This window comes from Metopolophium dirhodum, chromosome 6 (assembly GCF_019925205.1).
Source record: "Metopolophium dirhodum isolate CAU chromosome 6, ASM1992520v1, whole genome shotgun sequence".
NCBI classification, from domain to species: domain Eukaryota; kingdom Metazoa; phylum Arthropoda; class Insecta; order Hemiptera; family Aphididae; genus Metopolophium; species Metopolophium dirhodum.
The window spans coordinates 33,371,143-33,395,740 of record NC_083565.1 but is presented as its reverse complement, the minus strand read 5'-3'; the positions used below and the strand labels follow the sequence as shown (position 1 = coordinate 33,395,740).

The following is a 24,598-nucleotide window of genomic DNA, read 5'->3' as shown; positions in this document are numbered from 1 at the left end:
TTTGAAGCATAAGTTTTCATAAATAAAACCATATCGTAGTTGATAAAACCTAATAATAATACGAGAAATTATTTCCAATTAAATGCACAATACCTAGGAATAATATTTATGAAATAATTAATAGACAATGAAAATTGTACATAATTGGTATATATGCTAAAAACTGTTTGAATTTAATACGTGTCAATTACAATATTTATAATGTTCCGGTTACTACATAATAACAAAAAATATTGATTTCAATTACAATTGGACAAAATTATTTTAATATCGTTATCATAATTATATTGGAATTAGTTATGTTTGTCATGCAGTCTACGAATCCATTGAATATGGTGCCTAATTTCTGTAAAAACTGTGACTGAATTATTTGTTTCTGGATCTTTGACACTCGCTATTCCGGTTAAATAATACAATTTAGAGTGTATAAAACTTAAGCCTGCACCGCTATTCCCATCACTCACTTCTTGTCCTGAAACAAAACATATTTTATTCATAATAGGTACTTAATTCTTCATTCATATGGCTTTTATTGGGTGTAGGTACAATATAGATTTACCTTATGCATTACAAATTATATACACGTACAAAATGTCAAGGGTATATGATATAACATCTATAGTACCTATGTGGCAGATGCGGTTCAAAATCATAATATTTAGAAGTGATTTGTACGCACATCCACACTTAGCACGATGAAAATTGTGATAAAAGTAACTTTTAGCCGATAATTAAACGAATGTATTATTATTGGTAGGTAGGAAACGTAATTTTGAATTAAAATTATATATTGTGATTATCAAATATTAAATGAATCATTAAATAAGCTAGATAAATACCGTATTTTGCTATAAGACATTATCTTTATAATTTAATAAATATGTAGCATACAACACAATATTTTAACGATAGAGGTATTATATAGTTTATTTTAGCATGTAAGTCACTAACGTAAAGTAGTATAAAACATTACCATAGTTTACTTAAATATAAAACATATAGCGTAAGTAATTTCAACGGACCTTACAACATGTGAGATGATGCAATATAATATACAAACACATAGGTAAATGCGTCATACATATTTAGTAGCATACAACACAATATTTTACTACAATAGGTATTTTTCTACTACAATAGGTAAGAACCGAGAATTAAATTTGATAAAAAAATGTGGTTACAAAGTATTTTGATAAGTGATACGGTTGTTAACCAATTTTTCATTTAATTTAATAAAAATCAATAAACATAGTATTATCATTATCTAGAAATCGTATAAATTTGACAATTTAATATTTATAATAATCCTAAAAGTTATGACTAATATGTTAGTCGAGGATAACTCTTCTTAAAAAAACTGCATTTTTCTAGGGCATACTCATTATATGAGTGGATGAGATATCTTACAAGCAACGGCCACACCATAATTCAACAGTGCCAGCCACATTACCTTTTGGATATTATGAATCTTTAACTTGTGAAGTACGAAGTCAATAAATTATTTAAAACTATAATGAAAAATTATTCAATAAGTTTTCAACGTGTATAGTTTATTTGATAGATTTGTAGGAACATATTTTGTATTCTTCAAGGTATTCTTAATTTTTAAAACTGTCGACCATCAATAATTTTAAGTTAAGTATATTACTATTTTATTACCCGATTCAGAACCGGCACAAAACTTATCAATAGTCACATATTTTTGAAATCCGTTTGTATACATATCCCGGCAAGAATTATGGTCAATGTACGGTAAAGATGCTTCCACCAAAATAGAACTTTCAATGCCTTTTTCCGTTTTTCCCCAAATAACAATCTGTAAAAGTATTAAACGGTTGTTGTACAATGTTCGATTATAATATTAACGTATCATATTAATCACTTTTTATGTGAGTATTGGGAATGTGTATAACTTTTTGAATATATTTCGACTGATAAATGTTTTTTAATTTTGGAAAATATGAAATAAGAATAATGTATGCCATAGGCATCATTTGGTTTTATAAGTATTTAAAGATGAACATTTGATAAAAATGGTAAAAATCTCGTTTAAAGTAGTTTGTACCTAAAAATGTATAAAATGTTCAGTTTTTAAATCTAAGAATTGAAAATTTAAAACAAGTCTTTCTAAAAAATCGATTTTGGTTTTTATTTTATCATTTAATAAATTACCGTAGATACATGTCATTTTCACTAAATGTTAACATTATCATTTTCTTTACAGTTTTCAAAATATTTTAATTTGTTATGAAATGATATGGACATTTTCAGTTTTCAATTTTTTTAGTTTTTTTTTTTAAATGTCAATAAAATTGTATGTGTTGAGTAAAAAAACATAAACATTTCATACAAGCTGCTCCTAAAATTATATTGTTACAATGACATTCAAAAAATATTAAAAATACATAATCACAATTTTTTTTTATAAGCATTTATAGTTCAAATTTTGACCAAATACTAAAAAATCATGAAAATTTGCAAATTAATCTGAGTTAGGTTAGTTCGATTTGAAAATGTAATACTAGTTTCCTTAAAAGTTTGTCTACCCTAAAAAAAAATAAACCTCTACTGGAAATTCAAATTAAGTTTGTATGAGCTATTACCAATTGTTTATTTTATCATTATTCCTATACTTGATAACATTTTCAAAATAATTTGACTTTTTTGAGCTGTTTTCAGTATTCTATTTTTATCTATAAATATCAAGAAAATTTTATACGTTGAGTCAAAAACATTGAAAATGTAATACAAAGCTCCTAATATATTGTTACAATGGAATTTAAAAATATTAAAAATAAGTAGGAGCAATTTTTTTTTAACGCATAAATTTAAAATTGTTCACAAAATTAATCAGTTTACAAATTTAAAAATGATTTTGAAGTCAAATATGTATAAAATGTTCAACTTTTAAGGATTAAAAAATTAAAACAATGTACCGCGTGAGTAAGTTATTGTGTAACCAAAAAAACTCAAAATATATAAAAACCCAGTTTTTTTTTATAATTATTTTGTGTTAAAATTTGAATGAAATTAGATATTTAAACGGAGGAAAACAATTTTAAATGATGTGTTATATTTGAAATATATTATGCGTGAGTACTTAAAACTTCTAAAGTATATAATAATATTCAAATATGATGATAAAATAATTATAATAATTCAACTTAAATAGTATTAATAATAACAATATAAAATAAATACAATATAAAAATATTTCCTAGGCTGATAAACTGTCACCGCTCGGTATCTTTTTAGTATACAATGACATTATAACACCATAAATTTTAGTCACCCACTTGTAACATACTGTTACAGCAGAGTTACACTCACTAACCCGTTTTTTTTTAAAAAGTTTTTTTATTTAATGTGCAAATATTTATACAAAATTTAGCAGAGAATCTCACGGTTTTTGCTCTTTACATACAAAAATTACGTATATTTAATGGAATATTAATTATTTATTTATGGTCGATAATGGTCGGTACAGAATTTAAATGTTACTAAAACAATTTTCCTATTTAAATAATACTACAAACAAACCTTTCCTTTAGCTCCATTTGGTATAGTATTTATATTATTCCAATCAACACAAACTGGTGCAACACCAATGCTAAAAGAAATTCTGTTTCGTACCACAATAATAGCTAGATCATTAGCATGAAACTCATAAGGCCCACTATAATGTTCATGCAGGTAAACAATTTCCACCTATACAATATAATATATATTTATTTTAATACATGTTATATAAGTCATACCATTTATTTGTAGACTTTGAATTATTAATAACTTACATTCCTAATTTTAGTAAATTCAATATTGTCAATAATTGTGATGTTTCTAGAATATTTTCCAACAGAAATCTTGTACAGATCATAATTTATTGATATGTTCCTAGATGACATACCATTTTCCCAAAAACAATGAGCCACTAAAAATTATATTTATTAAATTAGCGTATTTTTTAAAAATTATGTGTACAAAGATTTTACCAGAAACGACCAAATTTGCAGAAATAATAGATCCTCCACAAATCAAGTCATAATTGGAAGTTGTTTTATGAAATTGATAAACTCCAACATTCCATGGTGCCGTTCCATTAAGTGCTGTTTCACTATCGTTGATCATTCCATTGATTATCTTATAATTAGGTTTACCGCAATCTAATATAATATTTGAATATTTATTACATGTTTATAGTTAACAAGTAAAAATGCCTATAGAATAGACATAATGTTGATGGGTTAAACATTCACATCAATCAATTAACCCAAACCTAACAATTCATTGTTCTTAATTTATTTTACCATTTGTTATGCAAACAAAAGCATCTGGTAACAGTAAAATTATTTAATAGAAATAAATTGATGACTTATATTGTATATTGTATATGAAAGAAAAATACAATTACATGGATTGCATCTATATAATCGGTTATTCCAAATCCCATTAGGCTGACAAACTAATTCTGGTGGAAAGTCTTCTTCTCCATATTTTGCAAAATATGATTGCTTACATGATTGTGTTGCTATTGTGTTAGGTATTGATAGATTTGAGCAATTACAATACTTCCCATTAAGAGTGCATTTAAAATCTAGATTATCTGCTTCTAGAGGTGGACACATTTCTATAAACGTAAATAACTTATAATCAAACATAACCAAATCTTGGACTTAAAATCTATTAATAGATTACTTGATTTTGTTACAACATTTAAATAAATTACTATACAAAACTTACTGTAACACAGTTTATGAGAACTCGACAACCATTTTCCTTTTCCCGTACAATATCTAAAGCCAATGGTATAAGACTTATAATATCCAACTTCACAATTCTCAATAACATTAAGGTAACGATCAATTATTGTCCCGTGAGATAATGTCTCATTAGAACCTTCAAAAGAGTATACGACTCCTTCAGCAGTCGGTAAAACGCATGAATTCACTGTCACCTGTAAAAAAACTCTGATATTAAAAATATATATTATTTCTAAAATATTATTAGTTTTGAAGCAGAAGTTGTCATTAAAAAAACCTAGCTAGGTAATACAATTAATTAACAGTTTAAATTGATACCTATAAAAAAAGATATTTACATACATGTTTGCTGAAAATTCCACGTATCCATGGTACATAGTTTTGTATCTCTGTAATAACTAAATATTTGACTAGATTTTTGGGTTTTACCCAGCCAGTCAAAACCCCGTTTAAAAAATTTGAAGTAGAGTGTAAAACTCCAAAGCCTGATCCTTCCATTCCATACGTTATATTCCCTAGATCTGGAACTAGAGATATTTTTACATAAATACATAAAACGGTTGATTTTAAAAATGCTTTGAATTTTTTCAACAGCATCTTTACTAAGTGAATCTAGTTGCTAAATTGAGAGGGTCTAAAATAAAAACCAGCAAAATTAGTTTTAAAAAAATACATTTAGTTTTACACGAATATTTGTACTCATTTCAGATTTTAAAAAAATGGCAGTCGTTAAAAATACTCACTAATATATCAGGTATATTTTTTTAATAGCAGTTGAGAAACATTAAGGCACACATTTTTATTAATTACATAATCATACATTTTTTAGTTTCTGAGTGGATTGATTTAACAATAATGTGTGTGTTTTTTTTTACTAATTTTTCAAAATGTTATGGTGTATAGAAAATGAAAATATAAACATTCAGTAAAATGTTCATGTATTTGCAGTTATTCGTTTTTGAATATCAATAAAATAATAAAACTGCTACATGAGAAATCCAGTGAATATCCAATATTGTAAAAATATGAACTCATCATAAGACGCTCATAAAAATTTAATTGGATTTGCTTGTAAACATTTTTTTTTGATAAAAGTATACAAACTTGTGAATAATCTTGTTTTACATTTTCAGATCTTTAATTAAAAATGAAAAATTTTTATGAAATCTCAACTCAAAATAATATGCTAATTTTTGTGATTTTTCCGTATTTAGTCAAGATTTGAACTTTAAAAAAAAACGTGACTAAGGATTTTTAATATTTTTTAAATGTCACTGTAACAATATAGTAGGAGCTTTGTATTAAATTTTCAAGCATTTTTACTCAAGAAATAAAGTTTTATGGACATTCATAGAAATAAAAACTAATAAAATTGGAAAATAAAAATGTCCCCAAATAGTTAAAAACAAATCAAAATATTTTTGAAATTTTATCGTGTATAGGAAATTCGAATATAAACAACCAGTAAAAATGTCATGTTTATATGTTCATTTGTTTTAGAGTTACACTAAAATCCAAAATCGATTTTGTGGAAAACCGTTTTTCCTTCATTTTTATGTTGTTTTTCCCGACGCTTTTGAAAACTGTTATTTTGACCTCCCGAATGAATCAACTATATTCACTTTCCCATCGAACAAGTTAATGTTGAGAAAATGTATTTTTTAATGTTTTTCAATTGTTATTGTAACAATATATTAGGAGTAATTTATCAATTTTTTCTTTAATAGGCTTTTTTACCAAACAAATAAAATTGTATTAACATTCACAGAAAAAAAATAAAAAAATTTACATTTCAAAACTTAATTTAATAAATTAAAAACTAAAACATTAAAATTTAAATTTAAAAAGACTAATAAAAAGATTAAAAATTAAAAATATTTTAAAGATATTATTATATATAGAAAATGCAAATATAAAATTTTAGAGAGAATTTCATGTATTTATGGTTATCCGTTTTTAAGTTAGTCTAAAAAAACACACCTATATCTTGTCTCAATCGGGTTTTGCATAAAAATTACCTGTCATCCTTAGTTATTTTTTTTAATTTTTCAACTATTTAGAAAAATATTAGAATATTTTACTTTTGACCCCCAAAGTACCAACCAGATTCAATCTTCTGTTAAAAACACGCAGTAAAAATAGAAATTAATGATCAAAATATAAATTTGTATTACCATCCTTTAATGTGATACATAACTTATCATCATTCACCCTAGTATTTTTTAAATGATTCATAAATGACGTACAATGCATGTTGTTGGTGTATGGAAAAAATCCTTGTATTACCAAATCCATCGGTTTTTTATTGGTTAAAATAAACTGAAAAAAAATATGAAACCGTTTTATAATGTGCAATTATAATAAGGGTATAATATTAATATCTCGTTAAGTACGTGTCCGTAATGAATTAATTTGTAAATGTTAAATAAAATGTGACTAAACTATATAAATAAAGAGGTAAATAGAATATGAAATAAGAATAATTAAAAGACGTTTTAAAAATATTTGTTTTCTTATTTCCAAGTGATGAGAAAACTCACAACCACAACAAATTTACTCGCAGAACTGATACCTAAGAGGAGGAATTGGGAATGTTAAGAGAAACAAAGTTAGCTCCTTTCTTCAAATTACAATGAACAAAAAACTAATATTGTAAATCTAACCTAACTTTAAGGTTAGGTATTTGATTTTATACCTTCTTTATATCTATAAGTTCTAATTTAAAAGGCCTAACTCACATAAATCCTCAAATTTGTCCAAATCCTACCACTCTATAGAATTTAAAACAGGCAATCAATACAATATTTTAATTAATGTTTTAATAAAACTAAAAACTAGTAAATTATATAGTAAAACAAATGTACCGTCATTTGATCTTTCTTTCGTAGATCATATTTATTAAACCAATCGATACAAATAGGCATGAATCCATTATCAAAAGAAAATTTGTTGGCTAACACAAAAACTATTATATTTACAACTTTGATTTCAGCAAAAATTGCATCGGTATGGTTAAAACCTATAGGTAAGTAAATCATTGATACCTGCACAAATGTTTTAAAATATATAAATCATATAACACATATTACTTGTAGACTTTTAATAATTAATAACTTACATTGATTAAATGTGTATTCCCATTGTCAGAGTACTTACTAATTTTTAATCGACCATCGTTTATTTGCATTTGCTCAGATGTTGTAAGGTAATTCCAAAACATAGAACCAACTAAACACAATATTTAATTAATTTTCATTCTGCCTTAAGTATAAAGACTTTACCAGAAATTACTATATTTGGAGCGATGATTGTTCCCATACAAATATATTTAATACTGGATTCTGTAGTCAATTGCTGTACCTTAACATTCCAAGGGGCTAGTGCAAATGATGATTCTTCGGATATGTTTTGGTTCTTTATATTTACTCTACCACAATCTAAAATAATATTTGTATAGATGTCTAATATCAGAAACACAATTTATAGATTATTATGCGTAACTCTGGCATCTATTAGTAATTACACAAATATATAAATATTATTATGTGTCAAAAAGCAATTATTTTGTAGTTTTGTACCCATGGTCATATTTGTTCCAAACTCGTATATAGCACACAACTCATTGGTCTCATCTGAACCGTCTGAACAATCCTTAAGACCATCACAAACCAACGGCCATTCGATACACTGTCCATTTGAACAGTTAAAATTATCATCAGTGTTTCTATAATTTTATTCAAATGAGCAACAAATTATTATTTAATAATAATTATACAACTATTAGCAAATATGAAAGCTTTACGAATATAAACAATTAGTATAAAATATATTTAAAGGAGCAAAAAACACAAAAAATAAGTTTTGGATTCTGAGCGGAGCGATGAATGTATTGATTTTATAATGATGTGTGTTTTTTAATTTTTTTTAAATTTTAGATTCTGAGTGGAACGATGAATGTATTGATTTTACAATAATGTGTGTTTTTAATTTTTTTTTTTTTTTTGTTTGTTATCACCTTTTAGGACACTAAAAATGTTTAGATTTACTTCAACAGTATCCTTTCTCATAGGAAAGTGAATCTAGTTGGTACTTTGGGGGATCAAAGGTAAAAAAGCACCGTGAAAAACAAAAGAAAAATTAAGGAAAAGCGGGAATTTTGACGCAAAATCTGTTTTCGAGAAAATCGATTTTGGTTTTTGGTGTAACTCTAACACAAATGAACGTATAAACATAACATTTTCACTAGTTGTTTATATTTGCTTTTTCTATACACGATTAAATTTTAAAAATATTTTGATTTGTTTTGAACTGTTTAGGGACATTTTCAGTTTCAAATTGTATTAGTGTTTTTTTCTATGGATGTCAATAAACCTTTATTTGTTGGGTAAAAAGCTTAAACATTTAATACAAGGCTCCTACTATATTGTTATAATGATATTTGAAAAATATTAAAAATCCTTACTCACAGAGTTGAGAATTCATAAAAATTTTATTTTTTAATCTAAGATTTTAAAATATAATACAAGAATATCCATAAATTTGCTTACATTTATCAACAAAAAAAATGTCTACAAGAAAGTCAAATTAAATTTTTATGAGCGTTTGAAATTCATATTAATCAATATTAATATTTTGGATATTCACTCGATTTCTCATGTAACAATTTTCTTATTTTATTGTAATTAAAAACGAATGACTGTAAATACTTTAAAATTTCACTGAACGTTTTACCCTTTTACGGACCATTTCTAATTTTAATTTTCTTAGTTTTTTTTCTATGAATATCATAAAAATGTTATTATTTGGGTATAAAAGCAGGAAAATTAATTGCAAGGCTCCTGATATATTATTACAAAAGCAGTTGAAAAATACATTCGCACCATATTTTTTTATAAGAATTTAAAGTTCAAATGTTGACAATATTTTGTAGTTAAAAATTTATAAATTGTTCAACTTTTATTGCTAAGGATTGAAAATTTAAAACATGATTCTACGTAAATAGGTTATATATAGATTACTTTATTCACCTTTATATTATCAAATATACTTAGTAATATAATAGGCCGACTGATCGTTTTCGCTCAGAATCGTTTTTCTTATGCAATGATATTATATCATTGAATTCAAATTTAACACCATCCATTACAGCCACCCACATGTAACCTACTGTACAGCAGAGTGGCATCCACTTACCCACCTTTTTTCAGTTTGAAAGTAGTTATGTTCAATTCTAAGAATAATGGTAGAGATTTTATGTTTTTACTCACATAATTCAATAAGTTATGAGTAATTGAAAAAATACGTATGACGTCATTGGTCCCGGCTGATTTTAAATGCCTATCTTAAATGTGTAAAAGTTTCTCGCTTCACTCAACGATTTACCAACGACCAACCTAAATATTTTACTTTTGAAATTTTTTACATATGAATGTGTGGTTTTATGTGTTCAAGACGATTCAAGTAACAGAATTTCAATATAACGTTTAGTTTTTTTAAATATTAAAAATTGTAAAAGAGATATTTGAATTTTGTATTTTATATTTAAATGGCCATGACGCGCCGTTTAACAAAAATATCACTTTAAATATTTAAAAACTAAACGGTAAATCATTGTGTGAAGTAAGGACATTTTACTTTACACGTATAAGATGGGCTATTACGATGAGCCGGGCCAAAGGAATCCCGAAAAAAAAGTCCGGGGAAAAAAAGTTCACGGAAAAAAAGTCCGACAAGAAAATTATTATACGGAAAAAAAGTCCAGTTTGATTTATTGTTTCATAAAAAATATTTAAACTTATTTAATTAATTCAAAATTAATAATATATATGATTGGTATGATCTAATATAATTTAAAACTATAAAGAATTAAGATTTCACGTCGTTATACAATCTACAGAAATAGAAGGTATTAAGGTAAGGTAGATAGAAAAAATATAGAATAAAATATGATAGAAAAATCGTGTACATTAAAAGGCAATAAAGATAGCACTATTAATCTGTATTATAAGATAAAATATGAATGGAAGTTAATTTCTAAAATGCACGAAGAGTTAGGAGTAGATAGAGCTAAAATAGCGTTATAAAAATTAGGTGAAGGGATTCCAACACCAAAAAAAACGTACCGGTGAACGTTTAAAAAACTTATGTTATAGAGTGACCATTGACGAAATATCGGTGGAAGAATTTTAAATTAATATTGGCCATTGCATTTGAAAACGAAATAAATATTAGTTTTAAATTTTAATTATTTATAGTTTTAAATTAAATTAATATTATATATTATACATTTAGTAATTTTATTTTTTTTAAATTGAACCGGACTTTTTTTCCGTATAATAATTTTCTTGTCGGACTTTTTTTCCGTGTACTTTTTTTCCCCGGACTTTTTTTCCGGCTCCCGGTCCAAAAACGTCATGCGGCTATTCTACATTTCTCAATATTTCTCAAAGTAATCATTTTTTTTTTACATCAGATTTTCAACAAATTTTTTATTTTGCCCCAGGCTCCTTTAAGGTACCAATAATTAATTCGATTGCAGAGCATATAAATAAATGTCATATTTAATGTCGGAATCTGATATCGTATTCGAAGTCAAAAGTTTGACAGTAGAAAAAAAATGAGAGGATATAGTAGATACAATTAGTTTCATACATATAAAAAATGTAAAAAAAAAGGGGTTTTCCTGATCGCATAATGACAATGGGTAGTCAGTACTACGAATACTTAATATTAAATATGGATCGTTTATTGATTGAGGTTGCTGAGACTTTAGGGATTACACCTTCCAAGCCACAACCACAATTATTTTCACCACTTATAATAAAATTCATTTAATTTATACTACAGTCACCAACCCTGAGCAAGATGATACAGTTTGTCTTCTTTCGAGTTTTCTGTCACACTGAATGCCGGTTCCTGAAATAATGTTTTGTTATGCTTAAAAACATACGTAAACAATGTTTAGTGGATTAAGATTATTATTTATTATTTTAATCAGCATTTGTGGTTTGAAATCAATAGGATTATAATTATATTATAATCTGATATATATATATCGTGCATTCGTGTGTTATGTGCACGGTGGCATAATTTCAGATAATAATAGTGGGTGGGGAACAACATTTTTAACATCCATTAAAACTTAAAAAGTAAAGCAATGGTTCCACCTACATGCTACATTCTCCACTTACTATGTTTGTCTCAAACTTTCAACTCAATTGCTTTATTATTTTATTTTGAATTTATTATCATAAGGACAAACTGAATTATTGTAACGTTTCTGTTTGTCGTTATCACCGAATAATAAGTAATTGTGTTTTATATTCAAAATTTTCATTTTTCAGTTGCTAATATTATACAAGGTGATTCTTTTATTATGAAACACTCGTTATTTCAAAAAATATTAATGTTTTTGAAAATATTTTTTACATAGTTTCAAGTTGTTTAAAAAACTATATTTCTATTAAAAAATCAAATTTTTAAAAAAATGTTATCCTTATATTATTTTAAGTTTTTTACATTTTTGAATTACAACATAGAGTTTACAATATTTTTCTTTTTATTTTGATAAATAAAAATACTTGGAAAAATATTCTGCTTTGGAATGCTTATATAAATTAATATGCTTTTATGAGTAGATTTTAAATTTAAATATAATGAATAATATTATTATACATGACTTAAAAACATGATTTTTCTATTTATTGTAATATTGTGTACGTACCAAAAATTATACATGAATATATGATATAAGAATATGTCACCTTCATTGCCAATGTTGAGCTGAGACTAAAGCAAATATATTTTTTCAAAATATAATCAATAATATATAATATAAACGTTTATACATAAGTTATGCAAAATGTAAGCCACTATATATTAAAAAATATTTGACTGTACATTTTTTTAAATGTAGGTATAGCAGAATATACTTTAATAATATAACGTATTGTATAGAAAATAACAACACTAGAGTTCTAGGCACACAATGTCCAGACTTCTACAATTCTAAGCTACTATCGCATGATGCTGATATTATATATAGTCCATTTGTTATAATGTACCTTAAACTGTATGCGATCACATGATCGACCAATGGTCAAAGAAAACGATGATAACTATCCTTATATAAACTTGATTATTTATGTTACAAACATAATTAATATATTATAATATAATGTTAAAACATTAATTAAGTTATTTGCGACGGTTTTAGATTAATTTAACTCTACCTAATTCCCTAATCATTTAAAATACCATTTTATCAATTAAAACATTTCATAACTATTATCAGTTCGGTACAACCTTCACTACTTTATACAGCAGTTAGTTGTTTTTTAGACTATAGATGTGATTTAATGTTGTTTTATTAAACCAGTTCAACCTTACTAATGTCAAAGTTCGCTGATAGGTGGCAAAGAAAAATGATGATTTAGCAACTAATATAATGTTACAATATACTACTAACTGCCTCTTACCTGTCATTTTAATTGTAAATCATGTTATTACGTATCTCTATAACATGGTCACAAAGTTACTTATATGTTTTTTCGTGTTAGTTATTACTTATTAGGCAATTTCGAAATGGGAGTTCAACATCCTAGTTTGTGGTCTTTCGTCAACTGTAAGTTTACGAAAAGTACAAGCTGGGCGAGATGTATTTTACAGCAAACTTGAAGCATGTAAGAGTCCCCTCAAAAAATTAAAGACATTTATTGGTGCTGATAAACGTATTTTGAGAATTGTTCAAAGTTATGAAAGATGAAACTAGAACTAAATTATCATTTTTACGTGGTATCGCTCAAATATTTCTCTACATTAATATAAAATATAACTATGAAATGTAATGGACGAATTATAGCAAAGATATTTAGTATAAGAATATTATGATATTGTATTTTAATTTCTGGCGAACCTATAATTATAAGAAAAAAAAGGTGGGTAAGTGGATGTCGCTCTGCTGTACAGTAGGTTACAGGTGGATCACTGTAATGGATGGTGTTAAATTTGAATTCAATGATATAATATCATTGTATAAGAAAAACGATTCTGAGCGAAAACGGTCAGTCAGCCTATGATATTACCAAGTATATTTGATGATATTATTGTGAATAAAGTAATTTATATATAACCTATTTACGTGGAGCCTTGTTTTTAATTTTCAATCCTTAGCTATAAAAATTGAAAATTTTATAAATTTTTAACTACAAAATAATTATTAAATTTGATAAATTTTAACTTTAAATGCTTATAAAAAAAAATTGTGCCAATGTATTTTTAATATTTTTCAACTGCTATTAGAACTATATATCAAGAGCCTTATATTAAATTTTCACGCTTTTTGATAATATTTGATAATATTTGATAATATAAAGGTGAATAAAGTAATCTATATATAACTTATTTACGTAGAATCTTGTTTTAAATTTTCAATCCTTAGCTATAAACGTTGAACAATTTATAAATTTTTAACTACAAAATATTGTCAACAGTTGAACTTTAAATCCTTATAAAAAAATATGGTGCGAATGTATTTTTCAACTGCTTTTGTAATAATATATCAGGAGCCTTGCAATACATTTTCACGCTTTTATACCCAAATCATAACATTTTTATGATATTCATAGAAAAAAAAACTAAGAAAATTAAAATTGTAAATGGTCCGTAAAACGGTAATATAAACGTTCAGTGAAATTTTAAAGTATTTACAGTCATTCGTTTTTAATTACAATAAAATAAGAAAATTGTTACAGAAGTCGAGAAATCGAGTGAATATCCAATATTGTTTAATATGTTCTAAATGAAATAAGTAATAGTTTTTTTTTTCCAAAGACTCAAAAATCTATTTAAAATTTTAGATATAGAGTATAGATAATAATAAGTAATATTCATTACTCAATTGTCATATAGGAATAGGTTTGATAGACTGGTAGGTAAAAAAGGAAAATAAATATTCTTCCAACATTTGAACAGTTCATAAAAACTTGAAGAAGGTAAGAAATTTAGTATTTAAGCATTATTTGAAAATTGAAAAAAATTACACCTAAAATTTTTGTTTTTCAAAATTTACCAATTTACTGAATTTTACGTAAATTTACCGAAAATTTTTTACCGGTAAATTCCACATCTCTAGCACGTAACGCCATATTAAATAAGATAAGAGTAAAAATTTATTCTGGTATTATATGTTATGTATAATCATATATACAAATACAAAAAAAGGTGGACAAGTGGGTGTCGCTGTGCTGTACAGTAGATTACAAGTTGGTCACTGTGATGCATGCTGTTAAATTTGAATTCAATGATATAATATCATTGTATAAAAAAACGATTCTGAGCAAAGACTGTCAGTCAGTCTATGAATTATGATATTTCTAAGTATATTTGATGATATTATTGTGAATAAAGTAATTTATATATTATAACCTATTTTCGTAGAACTTTGTTTTAAATTTTCAATCCTTAAATATAAAAGTTGAACTTTTTTTAAATTTTTAACTACAAAATAATTATTACATATTTTTAAATTTGATAAATGTTGTCAAAATTCGAACTTAAAATGCTTATAAAAAAAATTGTGTTATATTATCAACTGCTATTGTAATAATATATCAGGAGCCTTGTATTAAATTATCACTCATTTTTACCCGACAAGTATAACTAAAATTAAAAAAAATTGAAAATTGACAATGTGCGTGAACATTACAGTGACCCAATTGTAACCTACTGCACAGCAGAGCGACACCTACTTGCCCAACTTTTTATATTATTTGTACTATGGACATAAATAGGAGTGGGCACTCCGAGCCCAAACTAAATTAATATAACATTTTAGGCACCATGAATTTATGTTTGCTATCGAGCCCGATCTTCCTAAGGACCTCCTTGGTGGAGAGCTATACTTACTTGGTATTCATTTTTAGTATCGTGTGATGGCTACAAACACAATATAAACAAACGTACACAAACAAGTTATTCCTACAATTGAATATTATCATAAATAATAAATATACTGGCTAAAGAATATGCTACCTAATAATTATAACTTTCTTATTAATGATATTTTTTATCGTTTTAATTTTTTTCAAAAAACATTTGTATAATATCCATCAGTTTTTACTTTCGTTTTTAATATTTATAATTTTCCGATGACTGCTGTTCTAATTTTTAATTTCTATAAGTTTTCCGATGTTCTTTTAAGCTTTATTTAGTTTCTTTTCTATCGTGAAGTATAATTTATTTTTGCCAAAATGCTAAGAGGTATATCCGGATATAGTATCTACCGTTGGATCGACATTTTCAACGCAAGTTATCATGCCAGAGAATGCTGCCTTCAGTGTTGAGCCGAGATAAATATAATTTTATCTAGATAAAGATAAAGATAAAAATAACTTAATTATTTATTTATCTAGATAAAGATGAAAAAAAATTTTTTTTTATCTAGATAAATTATCGGATAATTTTTTTTTATATTGGTTTATGGAACTCTCTGTAAGCTCGTAGAAATATAAAATAACTTAATAGTATGTTATCAAAAATGTCGATGATTATTAGTAAAAATCACCTACTTAATAAATTACCTACTTAAATTATCTACCTATAAATTTTAATAAATAAAAGCCGTTTATTAAATTAAATTATCTGGATAAATTCATCTAGATAACAGTGATTTTTATCTTAGATAACTGTGTAAATTAATAATCTCTGTTTATCTAGATAGGATAAAAGGTAAAAGAATATTTATCTAGATAGACTCAACACTGGCTGCCTTAATGATACCTCACTTTTTCCTTAGCTCCCTTAACTGAGCCGAAATTACATAGTCTAATGATATGTTTAACATGTTTAGAGGATGTAATCAGTGGTGTATTGGTAAATAAATTTATGGGTATACGCACCTAAAAGTAGTTGAATATACCTATATATACGATATACCTACCTTAAAAATTTTCTCGCTCCGCTCGAAAAATCATTACACTTAGTATTTAATAATCTTGTACTACTTTATTACAAACACTTACTCTTCATGTGTATATGTATATGCAGTGACGTATATACCCCCCTATATACGCCCCCCAGTTCACCCTATATTCACCCCCAACCATAAAATTAATTCATATATACTCAGATACTCCACTGTGTGTAATATGTACCAAGTATCAATGTATTATTTTTTTTTAAATTGATTCAATTCATATATATCATAAATAATACAATTTTTTATTATCAAACTTTAAAAAAATTGTACAGTAAAATACTTATATGTTATGTATATAAAACAATAAACAACTATGTTAATAACATATCAAAATTTAAATATTATTATATAAATCATTTTAAAGAATTAACAATTGTCCATAAACTTCATTAATGGTTTTAGTAGCAGAATCTAATGTATAGACAACATCATTATTGACTGTAACTTCCTGTAAATATAATTAAATAGTTTCATATTTGATATTATAAACTTAAAATATTACTAATTATTAGTAATTAGTAACATTGTTAGAATAAACTATCACTGACCAATAAAATAAACAACAATTAATAAATTTAAACTAATTTTACACACAGAAATAAAGAACTTATATTAGGTACTGTTTAAACAAAAATCTTAAAAGGCAGTTTTAATGTAATTCTTGTCAGTTATGTAAATTAATAAATTAATTATAATAGGTTACATTAACAATTTAATAACTTACTTTTTTACTTTCTGACAGATTATTAGTTATTGCAACTTCATCATCAGTTGGTGTTGGTTTATGTTTTTTCGTCGACGGCACAGAAAAATAATTAGTGATTTTTTGTGAAGTAGCGGTACGATTATTATCCATTATCGATCATATAATATTATAATATATTTATATATAAAATATTTTACAAAATTAATAGAATTAATATAATAAGAAACTAATAGTTCGATTTTATAATTTGGTTATTGGATGACAAGTAATAACACAATAAATCAACAATAATTATTTTATTATTATTCCAATTTGTCATTATCATTTAGTTTGAAATTACGTATGTTTATTGTTTTATATTATCAATAATCGTACACGATTTTTTGACTATGGATCTATTTTTAACTATTAGATTAACCATACACGTCACACCGCGACCGATTCAGTGTAGGTAATAGGTATACACGATAAAGCAGTGGTTTACAATATATTTTTGAAACTTAGTAGGTACACAGTTTGGGAACCGCTGTACATTGATTGTATATTATACGCTCGGCAGTTTCCGATCGTCTTCGCAAGAACTCGTAGTAGGGTAAAATTTAATTATTATTTTTAAGTTTTTACTTTTGTTTGGTGATAATATGACTAAATTGTCTGATGATAAATTAGAAACGTGCGTATACCCATAAAAGACTAATTTTCTTAAAGGTATACGCATAAATCCAAAAATAGGGATCCGGGTATACGACGTATACCCGCGTATACCCTCCAATACACCACTGGATGTAATACACGCATGTGTAATTATTTTATCAGTTACAGTATTAATTACTTATGATAAACCTTAATTTAAATGTTTAATTTTTAGCATTGGATAATTAAAATAGAAATTAAACAAACTATATATTTGTAGCTATGTACAAAAAATAACTTTAAAATGTTCGTTATAGTTTACCATTTAATAAAACATTCAAAAACTATAAGATAAATAAAATAAATCAATTAATACACAATATAACAAAATACGAAATAATGTATATATTGTATCAAAGAAAAATCATGAATGCTAATGACTTTTAAAATTTCGAGGCCTATTATAATGGCTGCTACTCCTGCTGAAGTATGTAAAAATGTCCTTGTCACTGCGACTATGGTCCAGGAATTGGTTTCGGGGCTGTAACATTCAATAGAATGCACAAAAAAAGTTTCGTTAAGTCCGCAGATGACATACAATAAACCGTTTAATGCAACTTCTATATTGAAAATTAAGTTAAATTCAATATATTATTTAGAATAAAACAAAGTTTTCATAAAATAATTCTACGAAAAGTTACCTTTGAGGCTTAAGCATGTCCAAAATAGTGCTCCAAACTCCCGTACTTGGTCTGTATGCTTTAACACTACTTAGAGTTTTTGATCCATCTTTACCACTCACAGCATACAGTACACCGTCTAAAACACCTACTCCAACACCATCGCGACATACAGACATTTTTGTGACTGGACTCCATCTATCAAGACTGGGATGATAACATTCAAGAGTGTTTAAGGTCTGTGATGATTTATTATGTCCTCCTACCCAAAAATTAAATTTATACAAATTGTGGCGGAATAACACAAGTCCTATAATATAATATTATTGCCTAAAGTTTTTAATAAAAGTAATTAAGTACAACAGTACATATTTATGAAAAGTTTAATAAATACAATACTATTATTTTTAACTACAAAAATGTATTTTTTAATCATTAATTTGCGTATCAAATTATATTTAAACTTGAAAACTATAAGCAAATAAAAATCGATCTTGAAGAAGTATAAATAAATTATTGTTTAATAAAAATTAAAAAAAAAACAAATTAATCAAAATAAAAAAATCAAGATATATTCAGTGTTTAAAATATAAATTTGATAAAATTGAATTACTTTAATACATTTTGTATTGTAGTTTTCAAGCATTTTCAAACATTAACAATATTAATAACTTATAAGTTCTACTAAGATTACTAATTTCATTAAGTTTTGAATAAATCTGTTACTACAATGAAATTGAGTTTTGGTACCTTCTATATTGTAAGGTAGACTTCTCGATCATTGAAAATGAATCAGTCTCCGTTGAAATTATTAAACCATTGCATTTTGAGGTTATATAACCAAATATATTTTATATTAGTATATTAGTTATTAATTATTATCAATTTAAAATGTTAATCTATTGACATTTTTTATTTTATGGATATTAAATTCCTTGATTTTTTATCAGAAGAATTGTATTATTTCAATCACAATTGTTATTCTGACAAATTTAAAATAATTAAAAATAATATTAGTTTACTGCATATAAAATATTATTCAGGACTCCTACCCCGTAGTAGGATCTTGCAGTATACATACTAGATATCATACGCCATTCTTGAGTATTGTTGTCAAAAACTTCTGCATAAGATAATGAATCATCGATAATATTATATCCGCCGACCTTAAATGTATTATATTATGGAACTTAACTTTAATGAGTTTGAAAAACACCAAGCACTGCGTATCCAATAAAGACGCTGTGTGCCAGTACGACGTTGTTACAGCACCCGGGCAGGTAATTTGGTTTTGCGTAAGAGGGAGAGGGGTAAAATTTTTTATGGAGGGTACAAATGGGTGAAAATCGGGTACAAAACAATGAGATATGTAAGGGGGGTTTGTCGATTTATGGGCGTTAAGACGACCTTGCAAAAACTTTAATTTGACTGGATTTTAACTTTAATAAAACTTATATAGAACTTAACTTTAATAAAACCTATATGGAACTTACTTTTAATTTGACTGGAACTGAACTTAAATATTACTTATATGGAACTTAACTTTGATTTGACTGGAACTTAACTTGAATAAAACTTATTTGGAACTTCACTTAAACATCTCTGGAACTTAACTTTAATTAAAAAACTTATTTGGAACTCAGCTTTGATATTACTTATATGGAACATACCTTGACTAAACCTATATGTAACTTAACTTTAATTTGACTGAAACATATTACTACCATTGTTATGGACGTCTCCAAAACCGAGTTTGTTCGCTAATAAGAAATACGTGGTGTATGAGTTATCACTAATACTTTATTAATATAATCAGTTGTACAGAATACTTAGATTTAAATAATTAGACTTAAAAGATTAACAGAGGTTCTGCTCGATGGTCTGACAGTACTACACTAACTCTTATACAGACAGCGGGGCTCGCTCGGGCTTAAAACTGTCCACACAGCGAATTCCTTTAGCCCGTGTGACTCTGCCTGTTCACATATTAATATGCTTACACACTATTCTATATTATACTATTACTATATATCATACTGCGTATAGCATACAGACAGGGGTTCACAACCCCCCCCCCCCCGGACTACATGAAACATGGGGGTCTAATGATCACCATGTTTCACTTCATCCGTGAGTTCCGATGCTCTGAAGCTTTCAGAATTTGTAGAGGAGTGTATGGGTTGCACACATTCTGCTACTTCCGGTCTTTAGAGTCGGGGTAGATTACACTTATATTTAATCAACATGTACAGACTTACTGTTATTATTAACATGACAATAATATAAACTATAACAAAATTATGGTCTGGATTTACAAATATTTTGGTATCGTTGTACATTTTAGATAATTCTTTCAGTTTTTCGGCATCTTCAGCTAACTGATTAAAATTTTTAAAATATTGATTTGTATCTATTTGCTCGGGGACATGACTGTTAATTAATTCTGGTATTTTTAACATTGCGTGCAGATTTGGATTTTCCAGAACGAAATCTTTATGAATTTCTGATGATAGGGTTCTCGATGGTGTTAAGATCAGATTTTCTGTATATATAACGTAATTATCGGAAATTTGAATTTTTCCTGTACCCGTTAGTAGAATTCTGCTAGAGCTTTGTGAGCATGTTACTGTCACTGCCTGCGAAATGCAATAATATAACCACGCGTTTTGCAGATAAAGCTTATGCCAGAATGTAGTATTTAGGCTTAGATATTTAAAATTACACGCTCCTATCGTTTGATACGGAGAATTGTACAAAGATACCTCACAATTTTCCTGGTGTATAAATTTACTGATTGCCTCAGGATTTACACATAACTTAAAAGAGAACAATGTTTCACATTTTTCATACTGATTTTCGGTTAGACTAAAATGATATTCATTAGTATCGCTTATTGCCAAGTACTGAGCTTGTGGTTCAATGATTACTATATTACCTTTATTTGTAGGTATCGGAAGTGGAATATTATGAAACAGGTTAAACCGAAGGTTTGACAATCAGGGTATACGGGTCACAAATACGAGATTCTGTTGGATGTACACTACGCTTAACTTGGATGTTCTGAATAATTCAGGAATTGATAAATGAGATTCAGTTATAGGTAGCTCTAGTGTAGACGGTAATGTCAGTTGTATTTGTTTAAGTTCGTGAATCAATTGAGATGGGGGGTAGACATTTGTATGCATCAATCCATTTAATGCTGAGTTGACAATGGATTGCAGGTTTTGAGTTTTCCAAGGGAATTGGTTTAGAAAAACTGTCAATATTGCAGTGTGCTCCAGGGAGGTGTTTTGTATTTCCAATATATTGATTGTTGCCACAGAACGCCTGGATTGTTCTTCTATTTTGTTTATATTTTTCTGCAATTTTTGATCATCTGCTAGTAGTTCATGCATGGTAGAATTAACATTATTCATGACTGAAGAGACTATGCGTATTTGTTCCTGTGATAGATGAACATGTTTATCCTCGGAATGTGCTAGATCTTCAATGTTTTTCTAAAAGAATTCTGAATCTTGATCAGATCAAACTCCAAAAAGAATGTTTGCTAGCCTTCCTACTGCATTTATCAACCCGCGGGGTTGTCGATTTGGATGTTCAGAAGTTCTGTGGTTTGACCCAAGGATTCGTATGACAGAATTGAAATTTGATTCAATTTCTTGCATGAACGGAAACGTGGATTGTATGAAATCCGTACACGCACTAGTTAAGATCGAGTCCTCTCTTTTTTTCAGTTGAATACAAACGTCTCCCGTTTGATAATGGAATTTCTGGAGTATTTGGTACTTCATGTAATAAGTTGTCAGATTTACGTAAGTGATGAAATCCCAATTTGTGTAAGATATGCGAAGAGGTCCCATTGCTTCAAAGTATAAGCCTGATGAGTTCTGGAATGAAGTAACTTGAAAACGTCCGCTCTGAGAGTTTGAAAGTCCACAACATAACAGTGAGATTCTGAAACACAATTTAGATTTCATTCTTGAAATTTCTTCAATAGATTTTTGTGCAATTTTACATGTTTATTTTTTTTTAATATGGTCACATTCAGAGAGTCTGTATTAGTTTCCACCACTGTGAATGGTCCTAACCACTTGGGTGCTAATTTTCCTTTACTTGATATTTCTTGCACTATGACTTTATCACCTACATTGATTTGCAATGGTACTGCAGTACGATCATATCGCTCCTGCGATTTGTGTTTTGATTTCATTTGTTGCTCTATTACCATCTGATGCGTTTCTTGCATAAGACGTTTCATTTCATATTGGTAGTCTTGATAGTTATACTGAAGTTCTGACTTACGACTTAGAAAATTTGGTATTGATAACGGATATCCATACACGACTTCATGTGGTTGAAACCTTGTGGAGGTGTGTACTGAAGAATTATGACAGTACATGGCATAAGGAACATATACATCCCAGTTTTACGGATTTTTTCCAGAGTAGTTCCGCAAATATTCACCAAGGGTTCTATGACTTCTCTCTAAACTACCATTACTCTGAGGATAATACGGAGTAGTTGATGTTTGAGAGATCTTCAAGAGTTTGCATACTTCTTTAAAAACCTTACTAAGGAATTCGGTTCCACAGCCCGTCACTAGTGATTCTGGTTGTCCATGCAGACATACAAATTGAGTAACAAAATGCTGTGCGACGGTGTTTGCTTCATGATCCTTCATGGCACACGCCCAAGTGAACTTTGAAAAATCATCGATCAGAGTTAATATATACGAATACCCGTGGTAAGACTTGTTGAGAGGCCCTACGATGTCCATGAATACTTTTTCGAATGGTTTCGAAGCAGTAGTTGTTATCACCATAGGTTCCCTGATGGTCTGGTTTGGAGTTTTGTTGATCTGACATACAGGACATTTCTTTATGTATTTCCGGATTTGTGCTCTCATGCCCTGCCATTGGTATTGTTGTGCAATTTTGTTGTATGTACGCGTTACACCTTGATGTCCACCAAGAGGATTTTCATGAAATTCCTGGATGATCTGCAGTTTGCTATCTGCCGTTAACTCATCGCGGGTGTATATCTGAATATACACAGGAGAGTCACGGAAGATATACCTTAATATATTTCGTACGACTTCCCACTTCAGTCCATCTAGGTCGCAACCTAGACGTGGACAAGCGAGCTGTGTAACTTTATACTTGACACAGATTGACTTGAGGTTCTGCAGACTTTGAAAGAGAATTTCATAACTTGTTCTTTGCCAGAAAAATTATTTTGTGATTATATAAAACACCTGATGATTGTTCACATTAATTGTTGCAATCTCTGTTATTTGGCATTTTTGTCGATGGAATTCATTAACTTTTCCAAATCGGTTTCGGAATTTGAATGCAATTCCTTTTCTCGATTTAAAATCTGCCGATACACAATGAGCTAATGAGATTCCAACATCTACGGAAAACAGATCTCCTGTTTTCTCGGCAATGTTCTTCGTAGGACCCAGCTTAGTTTCATCTGCTTTCAGAAATGCTTGATAACCAACATCACCTTCGCCCTTCGATTCTAAGTCTAGGTGTTCGTTATCTACTAATTGTAAAGAGGTTCCTTGAGTTTCTGGAGGTTCTGACTGGTTATGATGTCCCAACGAGGTTTGAGCTCTCGTTGTTACTATTTGAATACGACTCAGTGCGTCTGCATTGGTATTATTCACTCCTGGTTTGTAATGAATAGTATACTGGTACTCTTCAAGCTTCAAACGCCATCGAGTTAAACGTGATCCCGGGTCTGTAATATTGAATAATCAAACCAATGCACGATGGTCCGTTAAAATGCTGTCCAAAAAGGTACGGCCTAAATACTTTTATTCCCCATACAATACTAG

The 24,598-nt window shown here is 27.7% G+C and overlaps 2 protein-coding genes across 5 annotated transcripts; both read right to left on the bottom strand.

Annotated features, from left to right (window-relative positions):
* Window positions 1–132: 132 nt before the first annotated feature.
* LOC132947887 (modular serine protease-like) lies at window positions 133–12,757 on the bottom strand. 4 transcript variants are annotated; one of them, XM_061018124.1, is made up of 15 exons: window positions 12,484–12,757; window positions 11,615–11,675; window positions 8,339–8,484; window positions 8,042–8,197; window positions 7,879–7,988; window positions 7,625–7,804; window positions 6,935–7,079; window positions 5,103–5,287; window positions 4,741–4,954; window positions 4,412–4,627; window positions 3,993–4,163; window positions 3,795–3,931; window positions 3,541–3,708; window positions 1,660–1,816; window positions 133–472 (listed from the first exon to the last, which is right to left on the bottom strand). In XM_061018124.1, exons 1-15 carry the CDS (start codon window positions 12,527–12,529, stop codon window positions 294–296), a joined length of 2,271 nt encoding a protein of 756 aa, XP_060874107.1. In that variant the 5' UTR covers window positions 12,530–12,757; the 3' UTR covers window positions 133–293. The 4 variants fall into 4 exon arrangements, with proteins under 4 accessions (XP_060874107.1, XP_060874108.1, XP_060874111.1 ...); XM_061018125.1 differs by having other exon boundaries at window positions 7,625–7,779; window positions 7,917–7,988; XM_061018128.1 differs by lacking the exon at window positions 8,339–8,484.
* Window positions 12,758–18,773: 6,016 nt separating this feature from the next.
* Window positions 18,774–22,733, bottom strand: LOC132947709 (uncharacterized). The gene is made up of 3 exons (XM_061017965.1): window positions 22,317–22,733; window positions 21,764–22,253; window positions 18,774–19,018 (listed from the first exon to the last, which is right to left on the bottom strand). Exons 1-3 carry the CDS (start codon window positions 22,731–22,733, stop codon window positions 18,774–18,776), a joined length of 1,152 nt encoding a protein of 383 aa, XP_060873948.1.
* Window positions 22,734–24,598: the final 1,865 nt, after the last annotated feature.

Bases quoted from the DNA above. Each gene is read 5' to 3' on its own strand.
- LOC132947709 (XM_061017965.1), bottom strand. From the start codon at position 22,733: ATGAAATCTAAATTGTGTTTCAGAATCTCACTGTTATGTTGTGGACTT. The intron at 22,254-22,316 runs GTAGGAAGGCTA...GAATTCTTTTAG, and splicing joins CCCGCGGGTTGATAAATGCA to AAAAACATTGAAGATCTAGC. The intron at 19,019-21,763 runs GTATACCCTGAT...ATTTTTGGGTAG, and splicing joins GAATCTCGTATTTGTGACCC to GAGGACATAATAAATCATCA.
- LOC132947887 (XM_061018124.1), bottom strand. From the start codon at position 12,529: ATGAAGGTGACATATTCTTATATCATATATTCATGTATAATTTTTG. The intron at 4,164-4,411 runs GTAATTGTATTT...ATATTATATTAG, and splicing joins ATTATATAGATGCAATCCAT to ATTGCGGTAAACCTAATTAT. The intron at 3,709-3,794 runs GTAAGTTATTAA...TATATTGTATAG, and splicing joins AATTTACTAAAATTAGGAAT to GTGGAAATTGTTTACCTGCA.